This window comes from Uloborus diversus, chromosome 5 (genome assembly GCF_026930045.1).
Source record: "Uloborus diversus isolate 005 chromosome 5, Udiv.v.3.1, whole genome shotgun sequence".
Taxonomy (NCBI): Eukaryota; Metazoa; Arthropoda; class Arachnida; order Araneae; family Uloboridae; genus Uloborus; species Uloborus diversus.
In genome coordinates this window covers 184,173,382-184,201,135 of record NC_072735.1, presented here as the reverse complement: position 1 = coordinate 184,201,135, position 27,754 = coordinate 184,173,382, and the positions used below count along the sequence as shown (strand labels likewise).

At 32.3% G+C, this 27,754-nt stretch overlaps 1 protein-coding gene across 1 annotated transcript in view; it reads right to left on the bottom strand.

Annotated features, from left to right (window-relative positions):
- Positions 1-27,754, bottom strand: part of LOC129223332 (sushi, von Willebrand factor type A, EGF and pentraxin domain-containing protein 1-like) — a 161,484-nt gene that overhangs the window by 77,618 nt on the left and 56,112 nt on the right. The window contains 15 exon segments of the mRNA XM_054857898.1: positions 898-998; positions 2,566-2,706; positions 4,258-4,449; positions 6,185-6,409; positions 8,334-8,513; positions 9,149-9,340; positions 10,057-10,219; positions 11,336-11,557; positions 14,255-14,349; positions 15,627-15,734; positions 19,215-19,391; positions 20,566-20,931; positions 22,569-22,748; positions 23,943-24,114; positions 27,514-27,683. Of these exon segments, the coding sequence (XP_054713873.1) occupies positions 898-998; positions 2,566-2,706; positions 4,258-4,449; positions 6,185-6,409; positions 8,334-8,513; positions 9,149-9,340; positions 10,057-10,219; positions 11,336-11,557; positions 14,255-14,349; positions 15,627-15,734; positions 19,215-19,391; positions 20,566-20,931; positions 22,569-22,748; positions 23,943-24,114; positions 27,514-27,683 (2,684 nt within the window).

Below are 27,754 nucleotides of genomic sequence, written 5' to 3'. Positions count from 1 at the left end.
AATCAATTTCATTTCTAAAGCAAAGTGTCAAATTTCAGTCAATTATCAAGAAAATGTCTCAGCATAGGGAGGCATCTTTATGCTTGAGGGAGCATATTTTCAATGGCATTGGGGGGGGGGGGAGCGAAGTGAATTTTTGACCTTTGTTACTCAGAAAAAAGTCGTTTTGATGGTTTTTTTCTTTTTCTTCTTTTTTTGGAGCAATCACGATTGCTTATTGTTCTCATTTGACCGTTTTTGAGGTCCGTGCCCTTTTCAGCTTGGACTTGGGGCGCCTGCAGCACCACCGGACACCGTCCTCTGCAGGCGGTGTGGCGCGGCTGCTCCGGTCCCGAGCTATCCGCTTCTCCTGGTCGGAGGCGTCCATGTCCTACACACACGCACGTTCACACACACACATACCCTCACACGACTTTACACACATACCCTCACACACGCCTACGTGCATACACACAGGTCTACGCACACACACAACTATGCACACGTAACCGCCCAGGAGGAGAGGCAGGCTTGGGGGGACAGGAGCCGTTTCTAGAAACAATAACTCCAATGAGTAGGATCCTGTCTCAGTTCGTGATTGCGAAAAACATAATTTGAATTCAAAGTGTCAGAATTCAAATTAATTTTTTTTTTCCTTTCTCTTCCCTCTTTTTTTTTTTTTTTTTGTGACTAACGTTTCAGGGGGGGGGGGGGTTTGTCCCCCCTCCCCAAAAGCTACGCCCCTGTTTGCGCAAGTAACCAGTGATCAACCAAAAGCGTTTGACAGAGCATTGGTTGGGGAACAACCAATCAGTAACTGCTGACATCTTTAACTGTCATGTGATTAACCAATGGGTAGCTACCGGTCAAGGCATGCAAACGCAACCATAAAGAACACTGAGAGGAAAATTCATTTACTTTAGCTTCATAATTGAGTCGCTGTGAGGTAGCATTGATAGAAGAGTCTGGGATGATGCCACTGGCAATGCCGATCGGTTTTATGACTTTACACTCTGCATCTAAGTTTGGGAAAAATGTGCAATTTTTGTAATTATCATTTTATTTACCAAAACAAAACAAATCACAACATTGCTAAACTTCTTAATGTAAATATTCTTAATCTAATTTATTTGCTTTCCTCTTTTTTTTTTTTTTTTTGAAACAATGAATACTATGTGTGTATTTTGTGTGGAGATAAATCAAATTTAAATTATGGGAGTGAAAAAAAAAAGCTCAAATATATTTTTAAACAAGTAACTAAAATTAAAAATTTTAAAAACCCCGACTGAGTTGCAAATGAAGAATTAAGAGGAAAAATTGAAAATCCTTTTTTAAAAGCCTTATATTATCAAAATCAATTACAAGTATTTTATGTTAATAAATAGAAACTAGCAACAGATTAAAATTTTAAATCATTGCTTTGAATTTCCTTGTCGTCCAACAATGAATTTGGTTACCAACCCTGTGATTAAAGGCCTAGCCATATTTAAAATCTGCTTTAAAATGCGTTATAATTTGAATTCTATATAACATGGAAGTTCCAAACATATTCTATCAGACGCAGAAAAAAAAATCTTTATTTTGGTACTAAATTTTTAAAATGTTTTCACAGCAAAAATTGCAAAAAAAACTTTTAGAGGTTTTTAATTAATACCTTTGTTAATTAATGTCATCCAAAGACGCAACCGAGCTAAGAACACTCTCAATCAACTCTCCTTTTAAATAAATTTTTTTCAAAATCGGTCCATCCATTTAGGCGCTAGAGTGTCACAGACAGATACACACAGCCACGTCAAACTTATAACCCCCTTCCTTTGTGTGTCGGGGGTTAAAAAAGTGAAATTGATGAAAATGCACTTCCAGGGCCATCTTGAAAACTTTTAAAAGTAATGAAAATAAACCTGCCTCTCCAATAAGGTATAGAGAACGTTCCAAGATGTATCTAATTTTAAAATTTCTCCGCTTTCCATTTTTCTCAAGTTATGGCAATCTAGCTTTAAGAGTGTGACATGATCTTATATTTCGCTAAAAATTCTTATTTGGACAATTAAGAACGGGCAGCTTTCTATTTTCAGACACCAACTCTATATATAAAGAGTAGTTTAACTCTATTTTTTAAAAAAAATTCTTTTTTTCCCATCTGTCTTATTTAAATCGAAAAAAAAAAACAACTTGCTTTTTGAAAAACCTTTTACTTGTTTGATTTTTATATGGCATAACACAACCCAATTTGTTTATTTTCCTAATTTTTTCTGTATTTATAGATTTTATATGTATGTGTATGTACATTTACATTTGGCTTAAAATATATGCTTCTGCATTCAAACTGATTTAACATCAGATTATGAAAGTTTTTGGAGGAGAAACATTTGAAATACATTTTTGCATTTTGAAATCATCAATTTCAAATTCAGTTTAATGCACGAATGTAAATTAAATGATAACTGAAGGCACTAAAGTCTTTTTTTAAAAATTGATTTAAAAATATTAAATTTTATGTTTAAAAAAATCATGGTCTTTTTTATGCCCAACAAAAGTTTTTTGGGGGTCTTCACACCACCTGTTTTTGTTAAACAGCATACATACTTTTATCGCATTTGATAGGCTCAGCACTGTATGGTTCGTATCCAGGTCGTGTGCAAGAAAATTCCACTTCTGCACCTTGCTCATAGCTAATAGCAATTTGTTCTCCATCAGGAGGATGTCCAGGATCTTCACAAACAGGACCTAGCGAAAAGACATCATTTGATAACGAAAAAATAATTGCACACATAAAACATGCTCCATTAAAAACTAAATCTTATTCATTTATAAAGTTTATGTAGTTTCTTTTCATGCTTATTGAGCAGTCATGATTGCTTATTTATTTCATTTCTAATAGCTCGGCTTCAGTCTTATTTGATTTGTGATTGATAAATAATGAGTCATACGATACATTGCAGGACCTGCCCTAGGGATTTTAAATTGCTGGTCAACGAGTTAGAAAAAATTTAATTGCCTTAGCTGAATTCCTAAAGTCTCAGCTAAAGATTTAAGTTTAGTAAATTTTAAATATGAATTTTTAAATTTTCTTAGAAAACTTTAATCAGAATACAAAGTAATAATTTTATGAAATATGCATTGCACATGCTTAAATTTCAAATGTCCAGCATACACGAATGGGCGCCAACATGCAACGTTTTAAGGGGAGGCTCAGATATTTTCCCATGGAAACCGACTTCAGAACAGATTTGAGTTATTAAAATTTGCACTTTCAATAACTTATTCATTAATGGCTGGAGAAGAAATGTTTTTTCATTTTTGCAAAGAAAAAAGAACTAGAAGCAAGGAAGCACTAATTTATAAGGGGGAGGGCCTTGAGCCCTCACTTGCCCCACCCCCCACCCATATGGGCGGCTATACTTACACTTAAGTTTGTTAAACACTTAATAACGATGAATAAGATATGGAGATCCCAATTTGTTGTGGTTTACTTCATACAAATTTTTTAATAATAATTTTGAGGATGGAGAGGAAAAACATTTTTCTATTTTTTGTGGAAATTCTGAGAATTTTCCTTCCTGCAAGACTTTTGCTAAATCAGTTTCCTCCGTCGAATTTACAAGTTTATTGCATTTGGTGCAGTGGTGAATGCTTAGCATGGGCCCTGCATTGTTTTATGAGAAGAGTGGACCTTAAGTAAGGCAAATGGTAATTGATTCCTTATTTATATCCCTTGAATTTATTCCACACCAAATTAACTTTAAGTGTCAAGAAATGATGATTAAGAATGATTATTTTTTAAAGAATACTAACTAAAGAATTCCTTAAGTTATGTAAAGAAAGTTAAATGAACTCATTCAGAACAAAGTTTTAACTTCATTTTGTTTCATTTAAAATAAATACATTTCCTTAATACTATAATTTTTTCAACAGTATCTTTGATTCAATATTACAACCGTGCACAATTCTTATTTTGTTGATAATTTACTTTTGGATTATTACTTCTTGTATTATGGTGCAGTCTTTAAAATATTACAATTCACTGGCATCCTTTTCATATGACATTTGGTATGAATAAAAAATGTAAAAAGATAGAAGTAATAATGCAAAATCATATAGAAGCATGGGGTAATCAATTATAGAGCATAGAAATTGAAAAACAGAAAAAAAAAATCTTTTGTTTTTTCAGTAAAGAAAACATTTTTGACAATACATATTTTAAAATAAATGAGTTACGGCCCAATTTATCCTATTTATAAGCCTGGCATAAAAGATGACCGTAGAAAAATCAAATACCTTCACATCTGAGATCTCCGAAATCCCAAATTCCATCAGCCTGGCAGCGGATCACATTGTCGTTCATGGACGTTTTTCCTGCGAGTGTGAAAGTCTCTTCACAGCCAAAGAAAAAACTTGCTTTATATCTGGTGTCAGCATAAAATCCATACGTGGCACCAGGGGTCTCAGGAGGTGGGCCACAATCAATTCCTAAAAAGAAAGGCACATAAAATGAAGAAATAATAATCTCGATCAGAATAGTCAAGACAAGTAAAAGATTCAGCTTAAAACCTTGAACTACATTTAAACTGATAAACAAGCTTTCAACATAATCAGGGAAGGGGGGGGGGATTTTTTAAGAAAGAAAGTTGCAAGTTTTAACAAGTTCAGTTTGAGTTTAAAGTACTCGCTCAAACAAACATTATGAAATGACTGAAAAAAGATTTTCTTTTCTAAGTGTGAAAAAATAATTTAGTCAAACTAATGTTTTATTTAATTATTAATTATGTTTTTGTTTAACCTCAAGAGTTATTCAGTAAATTACCGCCCAATAGCCAGGGCTAAAGCAGAATTACATGAAATACACCGCCAGCTCAGTCATTTCCAGCCGAGGACTGCAATTTCGTGCTTATTAGCACTCATCAGCCCGGCATAGGAAAGTGACTGAGCAGGAGGTGGAAAACATCTTAAGGAAGTCAAGAGTGCCGCCAAGAGAGTAGCTATGCTTTCGCTAAATATGTAGAATTAGACACGTAATAAAATACGTTATACCTCAGCTGTGCAATTATAAATGACTAAAAGCTTTGAAAGTTTTTGTTCACAGACAATACTGTACCTCAGAGCCAGGAGTGCACAAGTGATGTATTTCATTAAATTCTGCTTGTTGTGCACTCTTGGCTTCCTTAAGAGGTTTTCCATCTCCAGCTCAGTCACTTTCCTCTGCCGGGCTGATGAGTGCTAATAAGCACGAAACTGCAGTCCTCGGCTGGAAATGACTGAGCTGGCGGTGTATTTCATGTAACTCAAGAGTTATATTTAACAATTTAAGTTTATTTCAAGTTTCTGACATCTGTATATGGTATAAAAAGTTTTAAAAAGTGCGTTAAGACAATGCAGTCAAAAAAAACATACTGAATATACATGAACATTTTTTTTTTTTGAAAAAGCTAATATTTTTCTACACAAAATCTTTAAACTGTCTAGGTATGTACCTAAACAACACTATTTTTGCTTGGAAGGTCAAGGAATGGCAATCAAGGACTAGAAATGGAAAACAACTTAAGTTCAAAAAAGAAATTCTTTTCAGGAGAGTCAAAAACAGAAAAACACTTGAACCATACATGCCATACGCGCTGGTACCATACATGCAACCAGTGTGATCTTCCAACAAATTTTTAATTTATTAGTACTGGAGGCTCAATTGGGACATTTCCCCTTTGTTTAGTTTGATCTTCAGTACATTTTTCAGTTAAAAAAAAAAAAAAAGATTTATTTTAAAGTTAGGTCTTTTTCCATTTTTACTCCTTATTCTCTTGTGGAAATTTAAAATTTTTTCAAACGAAACATTAAAAATGAGTGACTGAGGTAGAACAATGCTGCTGTACTTAGCACAAAAGTCTTATCTGCACTTTTCGTCAAAATTGAGTTAAGGTCACCAAGTGGTTCTCTGTCATATATTTCAGCAAAATGCAACGTTTTACGGTCAGTCGTCAATGGGAAATATTTCAGTCAAATCACCAGTGAGTGTTGACAATCACCAACAGCAGACTTACACAGAAACTTATTTTTCCAAAAATGTAAGGAAAAATTTAGCTTAACTAGTCTCACATGTGACTGTAGAATCCCCCATATATTTTCGCATGAGTGTTTAGCTTTACAAAGCTTCAAACAAGCATGGCATTCATACATTTGAAAAAAAAATGAAATAAATTGAAACAAAGCATACGTGGGCATGAAGGCCTGGATCCAGACAGCCAGTGTGCTGGCATTCCGTCGTGAGGATCGAACACACATTGCCTGAAAGCAGCTGTGACCGTGGAACGCAGTGGCTTTCCTACTTCGTGGCAAGAGACGGTCACATTTTCAAAGAAAGGAATAAATTTCCCTTCTGTCTCTGAGCTCAAGATCAGGCCCTGGGATGGATCATCGGGCAGTCGGTCACAATGAGCATCTAGAGATGAAAAAAAAAATGCTTACAATGATTTATGTATTTTTAACAGGGTTCATACTCTATTCGGATGAAAAAATTCCATGACTTTTCCAAGACTTTTTCATGACTTCATAAAAATTTTCATGACCTTGTAACATGAAGAGAACAGTACTTTTTAATGTCTAACTTGCCAATTTTTGGAAAGGAGCATTAGCAAAACTTTTATGTGAATGCCACTACCTCATCGAAGCACTTACTTGTGGTTGAAAATATATCAGTGTATTCCTAAAAAACTAAACTATTCTTATTTGTCTTCATCATATAAATTTAAGTAAAGAAAAAATACAGTAAATGGAATATAATGATGCTTGAATGACTAATAGTTATTTTTTACAAACAGGCAAAATATTAAATGAATTTGACAAAGGTTGAATGAGTCATTACTAAGTTTCAATAAATTGCTTGAAAAGATCAAGATTCAATATTAAAAGTTTTTACGAGTGATGGAAACGAAATCGAATGCAATTGAATTGCGTTTTTAAAGGGGGTGTGGCAAAATAAAGAACGTGCAATTTTGCTACTACAAAATATAAAATATAAGAAGTGTTGAAAATAATGATAAATTCAAAATGAGTGATGTTCAAGCAATGAAATCACATTGCAAAAAAGACAAACGGCTGCTACAGAAATGGATGCAATGAGATTTCAAAATTCAGATTTGTTTTTCACATCGTTTAATTTTCCAGTTTTGTAACTTTTACGGTGCAATACTGTTAAATCACTCAAGATTTCTAATGCTCTTTTAGCTACTGTTACTTTCTCTTCGCACAAGACATTTTTCCATGACTTGGAATAAATTTCCATGACTTGGAATGAAAATTTCAATTTTCCATGACTTTTCCAGGTCTGAAATTTGCTTATTTTTTTTCCATGACTTTCCAGGATTTCCATGACCCGTACGAACCCCGTTTTAACAACAATCCATAAATAATATTATTCATAAAAATGAATGATAAATGATTTGTAACAATAAATAATAAGTAAAATCATTATGCAAGTCATGAAGTCAAACATAAAGCAGTAAACACTTGGTAATTAATTCAATATTGCATATTAGAAACTGATCTTAAATCCTTTAAGCATACTACAATGTGCATGAGAGTCACAGGGCTATCAGCTTTTTTCAGAAACTTAAAGGGCAAAGGCTTTAAATACTAAAAATTTCTAAGTTTTTCAGGAGCTTCCCTAAAAGTGGAAAATTATGGCTTAATATTATTAAAGGAATTTCAAAAGTAGAATTTATTATTAACATTTAAGGACACACCTATAATATATATAAAGCATGTGGCAAATAAATAGCCTAAGATTTTTTTCCCTAAATTGATAAAATAAATGAATCAGTAGTGGTAACAATAGTAGAGTTTTTAAACACATTACAGATCAAACATATAAACAAAATATTTGATGTTGTTTACATTTATTTACTTTTCGGACACAGGTATAGACGTATAAACAAAATATTAAACGTTGTATCTATTTATTTTATTTTCACACACAGTTATTTATATTCTTTCTCACCATAGATCAATTCGCAAAACAATGTATGCTTATAATAGAATTAAAGCTAGTTTACTCGAAATTTTTGCAACTAACGTTACTTTTTCCAAAGGATGCAGTGGTTAGGCAATTTTTCACACATTATGATAACACTGCTTTAAAGTTTTAAATGAGAAAAAAAAAAGAAAAAAAAAGAAAAGAAAAAAGATGCAAATTTTCTCTCTTTCAGTTATTTCAAAAATCAACTGTAATTTTTTTTTTTGCAAGTATATTTTTTAAATTATTTTTATTTTACCACAATACAAAACAATTGGCTTGATGACTTGCAATTTATCATTCCCCAAGCTGCAGATTTTATTAAAGAGTTAATGAGGGAAAATTAACTTACATTCACATGTTGGTACACTGCCATTCCACACTCCATTGCTGGTACATAAAATGGTTGGATTACCAACCATGACAAAAGCGAAATCACACAAGAATTCAACAACATCCCCATAGTGGAAGTTTGTCTTTGTAGAAAGGATGACTCCATTTTCAGGGGGGTTCAATGCAGGACACATTTTTGCTGAAATTAAGAATCAAATTAATGAACAAAAAATGTTTAACATAATGTTAAAAAATATATTTCTTATTTATATATGATAAGACTAATTTATCCTTTTCATTATGAGACAGCAATTACAGAAAAAAATGCCTATTTTTCTAAACTGCAATTAGCATAAATATTGCAGCTTAAGCTTTTTCTTGTTTTAAATAATAGAATTGCTGCATTAAAAATGAGTTTCATTTTAAAGAATTTAGGAAAAAAATCGGCACATTGAGTACTATTTAATTGTTAAATATATGCCAACATTACGTTAAGTCATTACAAGCACAAATTCTTAAGTCTATAGTATAAAGTTGAAAAACATGCTGTTTTAAATTTAAACATTTTTTTTTTGTTAAGTTCTGCATTTTTAATTTAGAACTTTTAATTCACTTAAAAAAAAATGTGGACCAAATAAAAAAAATAAACAAAATGATATTTTGTCTGGGACAGATTTTCTATAGGCTTTTTTTGAAGTGGGAAAAACCAAGCCACAATGGCCTCATAATAATCAATTTTAACCATTTGAGAAAAATTTCCCGTTGGCTAACAGAAATTTAGATCACTGAAACACGAAGTAAACGTATATACTTTTACAAAATTAAGCCACTTACGAACACAAGTCTTGTTAATTCTGTAAATATCGTCATCCTTGAGTCCGGTTTCACTATCGGGAATTTCAAAGCCAGCCGTCCCATTCTCAGTATAAAGATCAAATCCAACATTGCAGAGACAGTTGAAGCTTCCTGGGCTGTTGATGCAACGCTGATCACATCCTCCATTTTTGTCCATACATTCATTTTTATCTGAAAAAAGATGAAATATTTTTAGAATAACAATTTTTTATGATTTGGATACTTTTGGCCACAAATATAGTGACCAATGACTTTTTATGTTAAAAAATTACAATGAATGCAAAAACGGAATAAAACTGGAAAGATTTAACAATATGTAAAATAATTACTGGACTTTTTTTTCAACTCCGGTCAATTCTCTCAAACCCACACAAAACTTACTCGATAGGGCCTGTGTGGATTTTAGAATGTTGTGGATTTTGATCGCTGATTTACTTAATATTTCATAATGTCAAGTGGTAAAATTAAACTTTACAGAAAATAAGATCACATTAATATTTCATCTGTGATTTAACACTCCAAAGTATTTTAAAAAGTCGGGCAACAGCATGCATTTTATGTCAATATTACTTGAAAAATAAAAGTTTACTCACTAAAAACATTAATAATATATATATATATATATATATATATATATATATATATATATATATATATATATATATATATATATTTTTAAATTGCAATTAGAACTTGAATGTGCCAAAAAAGCACATAGCAAAAATGCAAGAAATTAATACTTTAAATTCTCCAAAGAAGGTAAATCAAAAATGAATAACCTTATCTAAATGAATTTCTTACATTAAATGAAAATATATAGACACAGTTATGAAACATAGAAAACTAAGAAAACAAAGTGAACAAATTTAAAAAAAAAAAAAACTGACCAACACAGTCTTGCCTAGAACATCCCATAAGTTCCAATTTCAGACAGGGAGCTACAACAAATTCCATTATTACGAAGCGAACATATCTTGCTTCTAGAGGCTGCTGTAGAGTGACAACAGCAACTCCTGTGCGACTATCCGGATTTATTCTGAACTGGATGGGCTAAAATGTAAAGAACCATATTAATATTTGAGTTGAACTCATTAATAAATGCTTTAAAATGCATTATTGAAATGAGCATGAAATTTTGCTGCTTTAATTGTTAAGATATTATGTAATTTCAAATCTTTGCACATATCAGAAATATTGCATTTAATGAGAAAGAGTGAAGCATAATTTTCTAAGAAATGATTATAATAAATTAAAAATAAAAAAAAGTTTAACTTGTTCAATGATAGAAAATCATGTTTGTTATTGAAAAGCATGAAATGTTTACTCAGAAAATACACATTTCTAAACTTTTTATGCTGTATTATTTATTTTCACTGGGTAGGAATGTCATTTCTAACTACATTCCATTTACTATAACTTGAAACCTTTATAACTTTTGTATACGATTATTTATTCAATACAATAATAACTTTTAATAAAACATAAAAATTCTAAAGTAAAGTCTCTCAATTTTTAATTTAAATTTTACTGGTTGCTTTACTCTAAATATAAAGATATTAAGTTCAACTGCAATTTTTTAGTATTTTAATCAAGAAACCATATACTTATTTCATTTCATTCTTTTTAGCGCAAACCAAGCTTATAGAAATATTCTTTAGAATTTTTTTTAAATATTTTAAATTTTTTTGGTTTTATAATTTATTTCAGGTGAAATTTTTTGAAAGTTCAAACATATTTTCTTCTTGCCTATCCTTATATAAAGTTAAAAAAAAAAGAAAGAAAAAAAACAGTATGGACTTTTATTTTAATCTAAATGTAGTAGTCTTTTTTCAGTACTACTGGTTTGTATGGTCAAATTTAAAAGCAATTTTGTTCAAGCACAATGAAAGCTTTTAAAAACACCGACAAATATATGATTGCTTAAGTTTAGCCTTGAAACTGATTCGTTAAATTGACTGACAATTCATTTATTCACTCTTTCATTGTTTATGGCATCAATTAAAAAGTGAAAGTACCTTAAATGTTTATTTTTCATTGTTTCTGGCAACAATTAAAAACCGGAAGCAAAACGCAGGATTATGACAGATGATGTTTGCTAAGAAACAGTCTCTAAAAATGACAAACAAAATAACTTGACAATGAAACAAACAAAATAAAAACTCTCACCCTTCCAGCAGAGTCACTATAAACTTTGACAGCATCAGTCAAGTCATCTGTGTAGTGTATCCGCAAACTAACGGGATAAGCCATGGCCCCATCTCCGCGGATTACGGATTGGATCCTGAACCCTCTGATGACGGTCAGTGCCCTCAGGTCAACCTGGACCCAGTTGTGCCCAGGTCTTGGGATGTTGCCACACCAGCCTATGCTGCTGTCGAATCTCACCATCTGAAAAATCAAAGAACCCTACAGCTCAAAACGCAGTGACTACAATGGGGTTGTTTCCTTCAGTCAAAAGTACTACTTTTAGTTGCAGAAATTAATAAAATAAACAAAAAAAAAAAAAAGATTAATTTGAATTTTGACATCTTGAATTCAAATTATGTTTTTTGTAATCACGAATGTGTGTGTTTGTGTGTGGGGGTATGTGTGTTTGTGTGTAGGGGTATGTGTATGTGTGTGTAGGCATGTGTGTTTGTGTCTGTGTGCTGGCATAAGTGTGTGGGCAGTTGTGTATATGAATGTGTGTGTGGGGGGGGTATGTGTATGTGTGTGTAGGCATATGTGTTTGCATAGGCATGTGTATTTGTGTCTGTGTGCTGGCATAAGTGTGTGGGTAGTTGTGTATATGAATGTGTGTGGTCGGTGGGGGGTTGGGTGTATGTGTATGTGCGTGTAGGCATGTGTGTTTGTGTCTGTGTGCTGGCATAAGTGTGTGGGCAGTTGTGTATATGAATGTGTGTGGGGGGAGCGGGGTATGTGTATGTGTGTGTAGGCATATGTGTTTGCATAGGCATGTGTGTTTGTGTCTGTGTGCAGGCATGAATGTGTGTGTAGTTGTGTGTATGTGTTTGTGTATGTGTGTAGGTGTGTGTTTGTGTATGTGTGTGTGTGCATGCGCATGTAGTTGCGTATGTATGCGTGTGTGTGTAGGACATGGACACAGCATGGAAATGGCTTTCGCTCTAGGAGCAGCATAGTGAGGATCCGGTCGACGGTGACGGTGCAGAAGGTGGCGGGGGGGGGGGGGGGGGGGGGAAGGGGGGGGCAGGGAATAAAATCAAAGGACATCAAAACAGTCAAATGAGAACAATAAGCAACCGTGATTGCTCAAAAAAAAAACATGGACCCAGAAAATACTTTCATTTTCCCAACAGTTATTTTTTTTAAATGTCCGATTTTTCAAGCAAGGCGTGGTTTTGATGAGGTCACAAATGATGAACTTAGGTACATCTTTTTACCTCGTTTCCACGTTATGATAATCAAGAAGCGAATTAAATATTCGCTCTATGCTTGCAATCAACCATATTGTTGCCAGTACACATGAGTAAAGCTGCGAATTAAATATTGTGCTCTTCTGAATGGCAAAAGCGAATGGCATTTCATCATTTGTGATGTCATCGGCAGAAGCGTCAACAATGAAAGTGCAGCGATGAAAGTAATTTTTTAAAAATATTAAATTCAGTCAAATTCTTTAAAAAATGATCAGATCCTATGTTTTTAAGCATACTCTTTCAGAAAAAAATACTTTTAAATTTTTGGAAACGACCCCATTATGAAAAATATAAAAAACTAAGAGTTGAACCTTTAGAGTTTATTTTATTATTTCCTTTTGTTTATAACTCTTTTTTCGTTCATCCATCTTATTTCTTAGGAAAATCAGCTTGTGTAGCCATCCAACAATTAAATTAACTGCATATAACTGGGCTTTAAATGCCACTAGTTTTACAAGCATTAAAAAAAAATAAGAAAACTGATGATAAGGAAAACCATCCACTACCAGTAAGGAAACACCAGTAGTGGTCACTTCAAGGTTTATATTTGAATAAATAGGATTCCAGGTTTCCCAATGTATTCAAACTTTCAGGAGGTAATACCTCCAGCACATTTGATGCACTTTTAAACCCATTGAGAGACCTGAAATCCTATTTTTTCGAATATAAACCTTGAAGTAGCCACTACTTTAGCAGTGGCCACTACTGGTGTTTTATCTTACTTGGAAACCCATACATAAAGGAATTAAACTTTTATTGATTACATATTTTTATGGGATTCTTTAAAAAAGTTTAGAGTAGAATTACCAAGGTTCGAAAATATCATGATATTTTCGAAAATATCGGATATTTTGATATCTATCTGATATTTTCAATTTGCACAAACTAAAGTCTTCAAAATGGTAAATGCATCCTCAAATCACTTTTTATTTTATTATATTATAATTACAACATGTAGACTTGAAATTAATGTTTCTTTAATTACTTATATCTAATATTTCAGTTTACATTTCTATCAATTTAAATGGAATTCATTTAGCATAAGCTGTTTTACTCATTTTTCTTATGTTAGCTACTTTTACAGCTATATGATCCAGAAATAAATAATACGCATTAGTGGGTGACAGTTACAAGACATTTTCTTTTTTTCTGAACAATGTTTAAAATTAGGCACTTTTAATATGAATTAAATTTGTTAAATTACTAATAATTTTATCCATATAAAATACAAGTAAAAAAGGAATATTATATTACTTTGAAATATTGATGATGTATTATACTTTATGAAAATAAAGTAATTAAGTTTTTGGTTATTTTTAATAATAAATGAACAATATTACTATGATTAACATACTTTTTTTTTGAAAATACCATAGTTCAAAAATAAATATCGAAAATATCAAAATATTATGATGATTTCAAAATAAATATTGGAGATATATCATTATATATATCGACCGATATGTATCAGGGAACCTTGGAATTACAAACTTTCCCCTTTTTATTGAAAAAAATCTTACATGTGCTACTGATCTCAACAACCTAGCTGGAATAACGTAATAGAGACAGTGTTCTGTCAGAGGAAAAAATTCATAAGAAATAACTTTTTTTTTCATTATTTTTTTCCCTTCTTAAGAGATCAAAGACTTACATTTTTGCCATAACCTGCCTCCACTCCAGAAACTTTGATACTGGTGTCAGGAACAATACCAGAACCAAGACCAAGATCTCCAACAGGTCTACAGTCTGGAAAAAGAAAAACAAAACAAATAAATGTGAATAAAAATACACACATCCCTTTAAAACCAAAATTTTAAAAGTGGGAACATTATCAATGTTTTACACATTTAAGCATTCAAAGAGGGTTCTTTATTGACCATTCCAGACTGATGAGTCTATTATAAGGACGAAACTGCAGTCTCTGGATATCATAACTGGGTGGTCGGTGTATGGAATGTAGGCCTAAGTTGTCGGTGTAACATGGTGTTCAAGTTGTAGGAAAATATGCATTTGGTTCCTTTTATCAAACACTGATTAAATCTGTTATGCGCAAACCATGGCCAGAGGGCCTGATGCTTACTTACTTTTTGTGCTCAGTGACATAAAACACATAAATAAGGCCTTAAAATGGTTATGCCAGTACTTCATTGCTGACCATTGAGTATTTGCTCAAGAATAAAAGTTAGCTCATAAATTTAAATTGCTTGAGATCAACATGCTTTTTTTTTTTTTTTTTGAGATAAGAAAATGTTTTTTTTTCTTTCAACTTAACATACAGTCTGCCTTTCACGGGAAAAGCTCCTGCTGTATAGTCTGAGCCCGTCCATCTACTGCCATAGAAACGGACTTTGTTTATTTTCTGCAAGGGTTAGCAGGAGAGGGTTTTTGGCACAATTTCGCCACTCGTTTTCTCAGTATTCAGCCGTAGGGGTTTTTCCAACCTTATTTTCCAATTAAGTTTCCCTTGGAAAAATGAGGCACGCCTCGTTGCTATAGCAACAGACAGGCACAGACATCTCAGCGGGGGCTTTTCTCCTGATGGTCGGACAGTAATATGTGCATGCTTTTAAATTATTTTTAAACAAACTAGAGTTAATAAACAAATCAAAAAATATATTGGATATCATATGAGATTTCTTTTGAAAAAAAGTTTTTTTTTTCTTTTCGCTTAGGATTAAGAGGCATTCTGTGTTTATTGAAAGGTAAAAATCTAGATTTTTCTTATTTTTCCATTATTCTGCCAAAAGAGGGTTCAAGAGCTTTTAAACACTTCTTTTTTCCGTATTGAGTCTAGATAATAAATTATACTAGCCTGCATTTTTTAAAAACTTTTCCCATGGCCCGCTTATTAAAAGGTTTGTGTATCACTGGATCAGATAAAACTTATTAGGGTAATAATTACAAAAAATAACTTTAAAAGAGAAAAGCTGAAAACAAATTTATTTAAAGAGTTATGGTTTGTGCAAAAAATATTAAGATACACTAGCTAAGAATAATCTAAAGACATCAATATGCATACTGACCAAAATTTGGCTCAAAGCCTTTTTTGCATTTGCAGAAAAATCCACCAGCTGTGTTTGTGCAAACTGTTGAAGCTGCATCACATGTTGAAGCAGAGCATTCATTCACATCTGAAAGATATATTCGAGTTTTACATGGACGTTTACTTCTTATGGTTATTATTCGTCTAATACACAGTATCTGATCTCACATTTTGAAATTCCAAACTGCATCATACAATGAACTGAATTTTGTGTATGAAAATCAACACATTCATTCGTAAAAATAAAGATTGAAATAAAAAATGAAACTTGGTAAAAGTATTTGCCACATTAACCCATTCCGGATGGCAGTGCGCAGAAGATAGTGCTCCCTCAGGACATCAGCTGTTACACGCGGACTGTGCGCACAGGCCGGGGCAATTTCTCCCGCTAAGTCTAATACGCAATTTCGGAAACTACGCATACATAAAAATGGATAAAATGTATACTTTAAGCAGAAATGAAACTTATTTTTAATATATGATAAAATTGGATGAAAATAATTGATATTTAACAATAAAAATGCAAAATATATTGTTTTTTACAATAACTAAAATTGCCAAAATTAAACAATATATTTTCTACAAAACAGGGAAAATATTTGCGCTTAATATTATGAAATACTTGAAGAATATTGTAACAATTAATATTTTAAAGCCACATGAAAAATTTCAAAGCACAGGTAAATGCGCATTGAGCATTTTACACTCATACGTAGTGTTACGTCTTTTATTCCGCTTTGAGCAAATGACACATCTCCGTCTAAGTTCTTTGCCTTCTTTTTCAACGTATCATTTTTGAAAGTAACTATTGTATGAAGAACTCAAACAAAAATAATTGATAATTGTTTCAATGAGACCCAAAAGATCCATAGATGGATCAGTCATAAATTAAGATATTTCCTCCTCGGAAAGATAAAACGTGTTCACCATGGCTACCACATGAACATAAAAGTAAAACCCCTTGCCAGAATATCTTCCCTCCAATCCCATTATAAATGGAACCGAGACTAGAAAGAGCCACTTCAAAATGAGTATACGTTTCCCTTCTCACTTGCGAGCACATGTTTATATTTTCTTTCACGAAATACAATAAATCACAGACACTTGACAGATTGCATTCTGACATCAGACAGAGAAATACTAATGCAGGAGAGCAATCATTTGAACGGAACATGGATAAGTAACGCCATCTAATAGTAAACATTTCGTTCCAAATCGAAAACGCAAAAAAGCATCGTTAGGCCGGCTGCATACTACTTACCGTAACATACGGATGCGTCTTTCGTCTCTGAAGAACCTTCTAGCGCTGACGCAAAGACGCGTTGTTCGTCCCAAACGGGTTAATGAGTTTAAATGATTAAAATTTCATTGTCAAAGAATAATTTACCACTGAAAATTAACACGTTGCTGAAAAAAGTAATGATACATTGAGGAGCTCATAGAACCATACTTCAAGCACAGGTCAGCTCTGATGCATAACTAGTAAGGTAATACATCCGCCTTGCAATCCAGTGATAGTGCTTCTAGTACACTAAAACTTGCAATTTACTCTCCAAAATATCAAAAACATGTCAATTAGTACAGGATAATCAATGTTGATTTGGCATGAGCATTACTGATGCACTTTTAGAGAATGTAGCTAAGGGTTATTCGGCCAAAAAATAAGCCTGAAGGACAATGCCATAAGAGAAACAGCATGTAGCAATAGCAGGTTAGCATGTTATGCTGCCATAATGACTCAGATTGCGACTGAGGTTAAACGAGTATCAAATTCATTCGCTCTTCAGACTATTTCCCCAATTACAAGGGGGATGTACATTACGATTCATACGAACCTTTTCCAGTAAAATATATAGACTATGTCACGGCAGAAACATAATAAGCACTTAGTGGGGATATAACCTAAAAATGGTCAAAATGGGTTCAATAGCCTTTAAATTCATTAAAAATTGAAAATTTTCAAACCTAATACTTTTTTCATACATTTTGGCTATAGAAGAATTTAAAAATAAGTTCCAATCAAAAAGAAATAAGTTTTTAAGGGACTGAAGCACAGTTGAAAGCATACACATAGGTTCAACTTTTGACCTTGAGTCTTTTTCTGAAAAGTGGTTTAAGTACTGGTTTATAAACAACGAAAACGCAGATCAAAACTTCTTGGCTATGATCTCATGCCTTGTCTTTTAAACATCACATGCAACCACCAAGATATGTCACAGGTCCTTATAAAGAACTATGAAAATTTAGAGCACAAAATGACTTGCAATGGTAGTACAAACCTTGTGCAATACACACTCTTGAAAAAACAGATTAGGATTATAGCACAGCATATTGTCGCCTCAGAGCAACAGTAAGATATCTTAGAGCTATTCCTGGGATTAGATATCTTACTGTTGTTCTGAGGCGGCGATATGAGGCAGTAAGAAGCAAAGTGCCAAAACTAAAAGTTAGGAGATAATCAGTACAAACAGCAGGATAACCTTTCCTCTGTTTCAGGGCAAGAGATGGTACTAGTAGCTCTGGTGGGTGCTGCCATACAGCGTGATTAAGAAAAAAAAATAATGAAGGCCTATTCCTTTGCTTCTCATTTCTTCATATATAGGCTTGCCAGATTTCTGAAGTGCTCAACCGGGACACCGAAATCCCCCCCCCCAATCGTCGCTAGTATTCAAAAGGGTACACACCTGTGGTTGATTTTTGGTTTGTTTTATTGGGCAGTTTATTCTCAATGCTATGAATATATGGTTGCTAATTATGAACCAAAAATATGTAGTAAGCAGGTAAAATTTGAATACATCACTTCTTAGAAGTAAATATTTACAATTTATTTTAGTTAGAAAACACACTTTGAATGAGGAATAAAAAAAAAAAGAACAATATTTAGACACACTTTTCATTGTATGGGAATTTTTCAGACAGTACTTTTTGGTTTTAATCTTGTTGCAAAAATTCTCTCAAGCTAATCCGGTATTAATTTTACAAGAAAATGTTAAATGATATAAGTAACATTGATATAACTAACAGTAATAATTGTCCTAAATAATCCTCCACAGTTAATTACTTATAGTTATATTTTGTCTTTTGTAATCAGTTATCTTTTTCCGGTATGTGAAGTAAACCGGCCCTGACACTGGGATTTTGTCTGAAAACTGGGACCATCCCAGTCAAACCGGGACATCTGACAAGCCTATTCATATATGCACTCCCATGAAATGATCAAGACAGAGGCGGATTTAGGGGAGGTCAGGCGAGGCTACTGCCCCGCCATCTCCACAACAAAGGGGCCCCCCCACAATAAAATTTTTACAAAGTATCCTAACTTTCACGGTCGAAAATATCGGATATATACATTTATATCAAAATATTCGGATATATATATCAAAGTATTGGATATTTTCGAAAATATGATGATCTTTTCTAACCCTGATTAGGGGCCTCCACTCCTTCGTTGCCACGGGGCCTCCACACTTCTAAATCCGGCACTGGATCAAGATTAGTGTCCAGTCAAAGTGTCACATGCAGTTCATTACGACTGCATAAGATATTCGAGTCAAAGTACTTTACACACCTGAACATGTCGGAACATTGGTGAAGTTTTGATCCGGTCCGCAAGTTATCACTGGGCTGCCCTCCAATCTGTAACCTCGGTGACACTGGATTTTAGCAACATCACCGAAGAAGAAGGTCCTCTGAGATTCGATCACAAAGCCATTTTCAATTTCTGGCAGTATAGGACACTGTGCCCCTAAGAATAAATACAAAGTTTTAAAAATATATTTTCAACTCATACTTATGTGCAATATTTTTGTCATATACTACAGAAATAAATTTATGCACTTTATAAATAATAACTGAGTGTACTAAACTGATGCTTTAAAATGATTTAATAAGGTCTAGAAAATTGACACCATGTGAAAATCACAGACAAATAATTGAAAATTCATTTTTTAATTTTTTCTTCCCTGCAAAATTTTGAGAAAAACAAAACCATGCAGCATCTTTGACATAAAAATAGTTTAAAAATAGCTTAAATTTTCAGTCAACTTTTGATAACTCAAAGCCTGGATAACTGGAATATTACTTTGTCTTAAAATTTTGGGAACTTTTTATAACTCGAACTACCAAAACCTCAAAGGTTTTAGCGAGTCCCTTGGGATTTTGAGTTATCAAGTAATAAAATATATGTTTATACAGTATAACTTCGATTTAATAATGCCTGATTTTATGATTTCTTCAATTTAATGATACATTTCACTGGTCCAAATTGGACTGTATTAAATTTTTATGCTCCTTAATTTAATGATAACTTTTTCCAGTTCATTGACAATCGTTAACTCGAGATAACTGTATTTTTTTTGACAACCCCCACACCAAGTACAACACTGTCACATCTCCAAAAACTAATTTTTGAGAAAAATCAATTTAAATGTAATGTGCCTTAACTTAAATTCTGACAATAACAGACTGGCACATTTCAAAAATAAGGCTTATTTTTTTTCTTTCTTGTGGCTGTCTTGCATTTAAATAGAACTAATAAAAATGCAAAAGGATGTGTATATAACTCAAATTGACAATTTTCGACTTGTGCCGACGTTGTATTAGGTGTGCGAACTTTTGAAGAATAAATAAGAGTAATTGAAACATAGGCACATTTTGAGAACTTCACAACATAGATTTTTTGGCAAATAAATGTACCAGGGTGATTTTCGAAAAAATGTCCCATGCGTAACGCTAAGTTTTTTTATTTTATTCAAGTAACTATTAATAAAATATGGGACTAACCGTTATGTTTTGATAGTATATTATAGCATGAATTATTTCCCAACAGCATTATTTTTTGAAGGCTTTCGTTAGTTGGAAAAAATAAAAAACTTAGTGGTACGCACGGGACATTTTTCCGAGAATTGCCCACCACTTACTTTCACACTGTGGTGGTGAACTCGACCACAATCCATCACTCATGCATAAAACCACAGGCGCACCAATTCTGAAATAGCCCGGTTCGCATTCAAAGCGCACCACCGTGCCATAGCTCCGCCCCCCTCCGTTCAAAACCATCTGATTGGCGTGGGGTGTCTCTGCCAAGGGAGGGCAAGAGGAGGCCAAACAGACGGGGAGCTTTTCCCACTTCCCGTCTTCGGAACAGCGGATTGTCTCGGTTGGCATGCCACTGGGAAAGGCGAAACCAGCATAGCACTGGTAAGTGGCGATTCCTCGGTAGGTAACGTTGGAGGCAGCTACGGCAAAGCCATTGTCGATTTGGGGAACTGGTCCACAATAACGCTCTGAAAGAAAGAAAAAAAAAATTCAGTTTGTACATGCTTCATTTATTTAAAAAAATTTTTTTATTTATTTAAAAAAGTTTATTTTTAAAAAAGTTATATAAATATTACAGTAAAACCTGTCTACAACAATACTGTTGGGAACTAAAAAAATATTGTTATAGACAGGTTATCGTTATAGACAGTTTGATTATTCATGCAGACATTTTGCAGGGACCAAGGAAAATATCGTTATAGACAGGTTTATTGCTATAGACAGTATCGTCATACACAGGTTTCACTGTATATACAAAATTTATATACAAAAGTTTTTGTTTATTTGTATCTAAATAATTCTTTCATAACAAAAGTAATATTTATTCAATAATTATGTTTTTTTTTTGTCTTTTGAAAACTTCTTAATTTCCAATTTGTATACACACTTTTTTTTCTTTTCTTTTTTTCATTTTGAATTAATATAAGTTTTTATTCATTTGTATCAAAGTAATTTATTTACAGAGAAAAACTTGTTCATTCAATTAATGTGTTTTATTATTTTTATACTTTGTTTTTAAAGCAGCACTAATTTTTATAAAGTTTTTTTGTTAAAATGACAAATCATGGTAAAAAGTTTAAAGAATAAAATAAGTAGACAAAACAGCACATAAAAATGAAAAAAGAAAAGGAATGAAAAAAAGGAAAAGAAAAAAATACTGATATAAACTATTTTTAAAACAACACACGAGTTCAACCGAACATTGATCTTTCTGAGAACATGTAACTTGGTCCACATCTAAACAAAATGTCAAAATATAATTACAGAAGAACCTCTCAGTAAGGGACACTAAGGGGACTGGACTTATTGTCCCTTAAATAGATGTGTCCCTTGTTCGGAGGTACATGAATTGATGCGTGTCGTGTACTTAGTATAATACCATGACATGACCAAAAACTATTAACATTTAAGATTAAACACTGAAAATACTTTATGTATGCTAAATAAAATTCAGAGTTATTCAAGTGAAATAAATAATTTAAAAATTGAAATTTAATAAAAAAATTTAGTAGAATTATAAAATAAATATTTATCCAAAGTTTAGTTAGAGATTTATAGAAATAATTTCAAAGTATAATTTGTTTTACGGATTTGCTTCATGTCACATAACTTTCAGTTCAATGTAATGTAAATAACAGTGTGAATACATTTCAATTTTCTATCAAAAGTTTGTCACGGGGCCATGCACTATCCATCGGAGCTGGACCCAAATGAATAAATTACTCAGAAAGAAAAGCATGCATATAAATCTCGTCAAGAATTTTAAATCACATATTTGCTACTTAGCATGTTAATGTCAAGGCAAACTTTTACCAGTTAATTCTTAAACAAAAAAAAAAAACTTTATTCCAATAAGTTCAATTCATATGCATTTATTTCTTATGCATTTTTATATAAATAACTGCAAATTTTCTCAATGGCTGTCCCTTAGATAGAGTGTCCCTTAATCAGAGGTAAATACAAGGAGGTCGCAATTCAAAGGGACAGGGACCAGAAAAAGTGTCCCTTATTAAAAGGTGTCCCTTGAAGGAGGTACTACTGTATTCTAAACTAGTTGAGACTTTAAAGTTTTGGTGTACAAAAATGTAGTAATCAAATCAATCACCTTGGCATCTAGGAATATGTGAAACGCTCCATTGGCCACTCTGTATGCACTCGATTTCGATCTCGGTCACTCCTGTGCTGAACTCCTGCCCAGGGGGGCATGTATACCGAATCTTGGCTCCGAACGTCCTCTCTCTGCTGGAAGCAATGGCGCCTCGACCAACCGATATCTGGGGACAATCTGAAAGCAAATAATACTTAAACTTAGTTGTTTCTAAAAATATTGATATACAGGCATCCCTCGTATAGCACAATACTTGTACAACCCGGTTTCAATATTACACGGTACCAAATTTGAGATTATTATAACACGGTTCCGATATTACATGGTATGAAATTTACGATTATTATAACATGGTTTGGATATTATACGGTACCAAATTTGCAATTATTATTACACAATTTTGATATAACATGAATGTTATCTCTAAAAAATATGGAATTTCATTTTTGTTTAATATATTCTGTTAATGTTTGATAACTATAATACGTTTCTACTTTGTTTTTATGAAACTTCGTTTCGATTTAACACGGTACATATCCCTTGATTTACATTATTTTTAAGTCATGTATAACACGGTTTTGATGTAACACGAAACAGTTTTAATACAACACGATACATATTGGCATGATTTTTACTATGTACATGATAATTTAGTGTAAAAATATAAGTTGAAAAGTTATTTAAAAAAAAAGTCTCGTATAACACGATTTCAATACTACACAGAACAAATTAACCGTGTTATACGAGAAACACCTGTATATATACACTAAATCAAATTAAAAAAGATTGCTGCAACACGAATTAAAAAAGATAAACTGCAGCAAGAATATATGTTTGTCCACATTTTTTCAAAATAATAGTACAGAGAAAAAGAAAAGTCTAAAATCAAACAATTTGTTTCTTCCAAAGTTTACAAAAAAAAAAAAAAAAAAAATTGAAAGAAAGAAAAGAAAGAAAGAAAAAAAAAGCACATTTTGTGGATATTTGAAAAGTCAAAAAGCAAGCATGAAGTAAGTTTTTAGTGTCTGGAAATTCCACAGATTTTCCCGTTAAATGCAAATTAAATACAAAATCTCCAGAGACACATTAAAAATCATTTTCATTAATTTCAGTAAAATAATTAAGAAGGCGGTTATATTTACTTTTACTGAAATGTATCTCTTGCAGCATAACTCAAATTTGAAATAATAAAAAACTACAGAAATAAAAAAAGATGGCTCTAACAAAAATATTCTATTGTTCATGGACAACAACTTACATCAAGCTTTTTATAGGGCATTTAAGAAGTTAATATGACATAATAATTCATTTTATTATTTATTTTTTTCTCAGATTTGACCAACACAATAAAATTTAAACATCATGACCTACCAGCACTAAAGCTTGCTTTCCACCCTCTTTCTGTGTTAACTGGATTGCTAGAAAAAAGAACCAGAAAGTTTCCACTGCTGGCTGTCAAAGTGATAGAAGGTCTGGAGAGTCCACTGAAGCCTGACCCAGGATGCAAAGGAACAGCGGTTTCTCGTCCGATGCCATCAAACACCTATGCATGAGAAAAGAATTATTAAAGTTAAGAGAATTGCAAAAGACAAAAATCATGTGGTGCCATGGCCCAACCAAAAACATTACAGTAGAATACCTTTATAACGCCAACCTGTATAACGCAATTCTCTATAAACCGCACAACTTTTCAGAAGTAAACAATAGGTTTTGAAGTTTAAAAAATCCCTCTGTTTTGCCTTGCAAACATAAAAATTGTTAGGAAAATTAAATTTTGAATTAGTTTTTCATCTTTTCATCTTAATTCAAAGCTTTTAAATTGAAAATTAGCATTCACAGTAAAATGAAAATACCAGATGGTTCTTGAAAATGCAGCTGTTATGCAAACCATGAAGCTAGCAGAAGTGCAGGATATTTAACTTTCTTGTAATAAAGAAACATATTTATTTGTGAATGACTCATTGTATAATTAGTACTTTAATACTCAACTCACTACAGATAAAACTCATTCTGAAGTGCTAATATCTAGACATAATTTGAATATTAGTTTAAAAATTTGTGAAATGACCTACATAACGCCAAAACCTGTATAATGCAAAAACTTTGGTCCCGAGGTGTGTGTTATAATGGTCTTCTACTGTATCATTAATTTGAGCATTTTCTGGCGAGTTGATAGTTGGAACTACATTGACCTCTAACTTGTGGGCAGGGTACGCCAATATATATATATATATATATATATATATATATATATATATATATATCAGTCGATATATATCCGATATTTATTTTGAAAGTATGATATTTTGATATTTTTGATATTTATTTTTTCAACCACGGTATTTTCAATGTAAATATTATATTAATCATACTAATGTTGTTCATTTATTATTAAAAATAACCAAAAAGTCATGTACTATATTTTTATGTACTAATAAAACATTAATGCAGCAAAGTAATTCTTTTTTGTTTTATATTCATAAAATTATCAGTAATGTTACAATTTTAACTATATTAAAAGTGCCTAATTAAATATTACATGTTGGTCAGAAAAAAAGAAATGTCTTATGACTGTGCAGTGACAGATGCATATTTTTTAGTTCTGAATCATATAACTGTGTAAAAGTAGCTAATAGAAGAAAAATGAGTAAAACAGCTAATGCTAAATTAACTCCATTAAAGTTGACAGAAAAATGTAAAATGAAATATTAAATAGAAATAATGAAAGAAACCTAAATTTTAAGTCTACATATGGCAATAATAATTAAAGAGTGATTTGAGGATGCATTTACTATTGTAAAGACTTAAGTTTGTGCTGATTGAAAATATCGGATATAATATCAAAATATCCGATATGTATCATAATGTCGGATATTTTCAATATTTTGGAAAATATCATGATATTTTCGAACCCGGCTTGTGGGCATGCTCAAGGAACTGTAAGAAACTTGCATATTTGAAGTACCAGTGTAAATAAAAAAGACCAAGCGCAAACCCAAAAAAGAAACATGCATGCTGCTAACTTATGAACAGAAAGATCTCTTCAGAGATCTTTCAAATGCCACAAAATCCTACGACATGCAGGCTGTCAGTTTTCCGTATGTTGAAAATCTATCGGCAGGAGCCAGGTATTGTATCGGTTATAGTCTGATCTATTTTTAAATCTTCAATCATCAACACTCATTCCCAGAATCTTAACCGTTCTATTGCTCCAAAACTGTTAAAATGTTTGTGAACAGCAGGCTCTATTTTTTTTTCTTTTTTTAAAGCATTTCCTGAGAGAAAAGTGAGAGGCTCTTTATAAATGTGATGCTGTTAACTCTAACGATATATCAATTAAATGTTATAAGTAAGGAATTGTTAGGAAGCTATTAGTTAGAATAAATAGCAGAGCTGAATTCAGAGCAAATTTTACACGAACTATTTTATTTACATCTGGTTACCCCAATTAAAAGTTAGTTACATTGCAATTCATTGATAGTTAACGGGGGAAACCAGTTTAGGAAGCCGAAATTTCAGTGATTTTCTTGATTTTTTCAACAGAAAAGAAATACAGTAGAAGACCATTATAATGCCGACCTATATAACGCAATTCTCTATAAAATGCACAACTTTTCAGAAGTAAACAATATCTTTTGAAGTTTAAAAAATCCCTCTGTTTCGCTTTGCAAGCATAAAAATTGTAAGGCAAATTAAATTTTGAATTAGTTTTTCATCTTTCCATCTTAATTCAAAGCTTTTAAAGGAAAATTAGTACTCACAATAAATAGAAAATACCAGATGGCTCTTTAAAATGCAGCTGTTATGCAAACCATGAAGCTTGCAGAAGTGCAGGATAATGCACTTTCTTTTGATTGTGAAACACATTTATTTGTGAATAACTAATTGTAATATTGGTGCTTTAATACTCATTGCAGATAAAACTCATTCTGAAGTGCTAATATATAGATATATTCTGAATATTAGTTTCAAAATTTGTGAAACGATCTACATAACGCAAAAACCTGTATAACGCAAAAGCTCTGGTCCCAAGGTGTGCGTTATAATGGTCTTCTACTGTAATCAAAATTTCTATAAACTTGAAGGATATTTTATTCATTTTTTAAAGTACACCTTGTAATTTTTTGAAGTCATTTCCACCAGAATTAGTGGAGTAAGAAGCTGCTGTCCATGGACGGTCGCCATCAGAGCTTGTTGCTGGTGAGCATCACCAATGCCACAATTTTTGCGTGTAATCATTACAGTTTTTCCTTCTCATAAACAACATATTTCCCTAGACTATAAACCTAATTATGAGCAAAAAAGTTGAAAATTGCATGTTTTTTAGGTGTTTCATCACAATGTCATGTTTTTCTGCCATTTATTCACCACGTCTTGCATTAAAAAAAAATACTTTTATTAATATCATCATCAAAGAATTAGGTTCATATAAAGTATAATTGAATAAAGAATATCCACCCAAATTTTCAGAACGATTAGTCAAAAACTCTTTGGGCTAGAATGCACACCAGTTGAAAAAAAAGTTGTTTCGAGAAAAACGTGTGTGAAAAAAAAATGCTGTGAACGTTTTTGAATCTCCACAGTCACTTTAAGTGCTCATAGCATTGGAACTAATCAGAATTATTCCCTCAAATTTTGGTAACATATTCTTGAATAGTTTTACTAACACTTTATGACATTAAAAAAAAAAAAATGAGTTTTTTGAATGGTCTAAACTGGTTTACCCCTTAAATGAAGTTTTACAAAAGAAATTTTGTTTGAACCATTTTATTATTCACCCTCAAACAAAACATACATATCCATTAGTGTTACTTGTTAAACTTTTTTTTTTTCAACTTTTTTTGAGCACTGATACTGATGGTTTTACATTAGTTTTGAAATTAAGTTTCTATATACTAAAAAATCAATTTTTTCTGAATGTTTCTAATTAGTAAAAGAATACCTGGACAACGTCATCAGGAGCCACGTAAAACTCATCGAACTTGAGGGAGACTGGTCCTCCACCGAGAAGACTTATTCTATAGGTGCAGAGTTGATTAGGTGGATATTTTGAGATTCCATAGGCAGGTGATGATAAATTGCCAGCCAAAGCAACTTGTTCAACTTCACAACCTGTATTATGATAAACATAGCACGGTTATCGTTTGCTGATTTAATGCAGGAATTACTTCAATACAACTGCA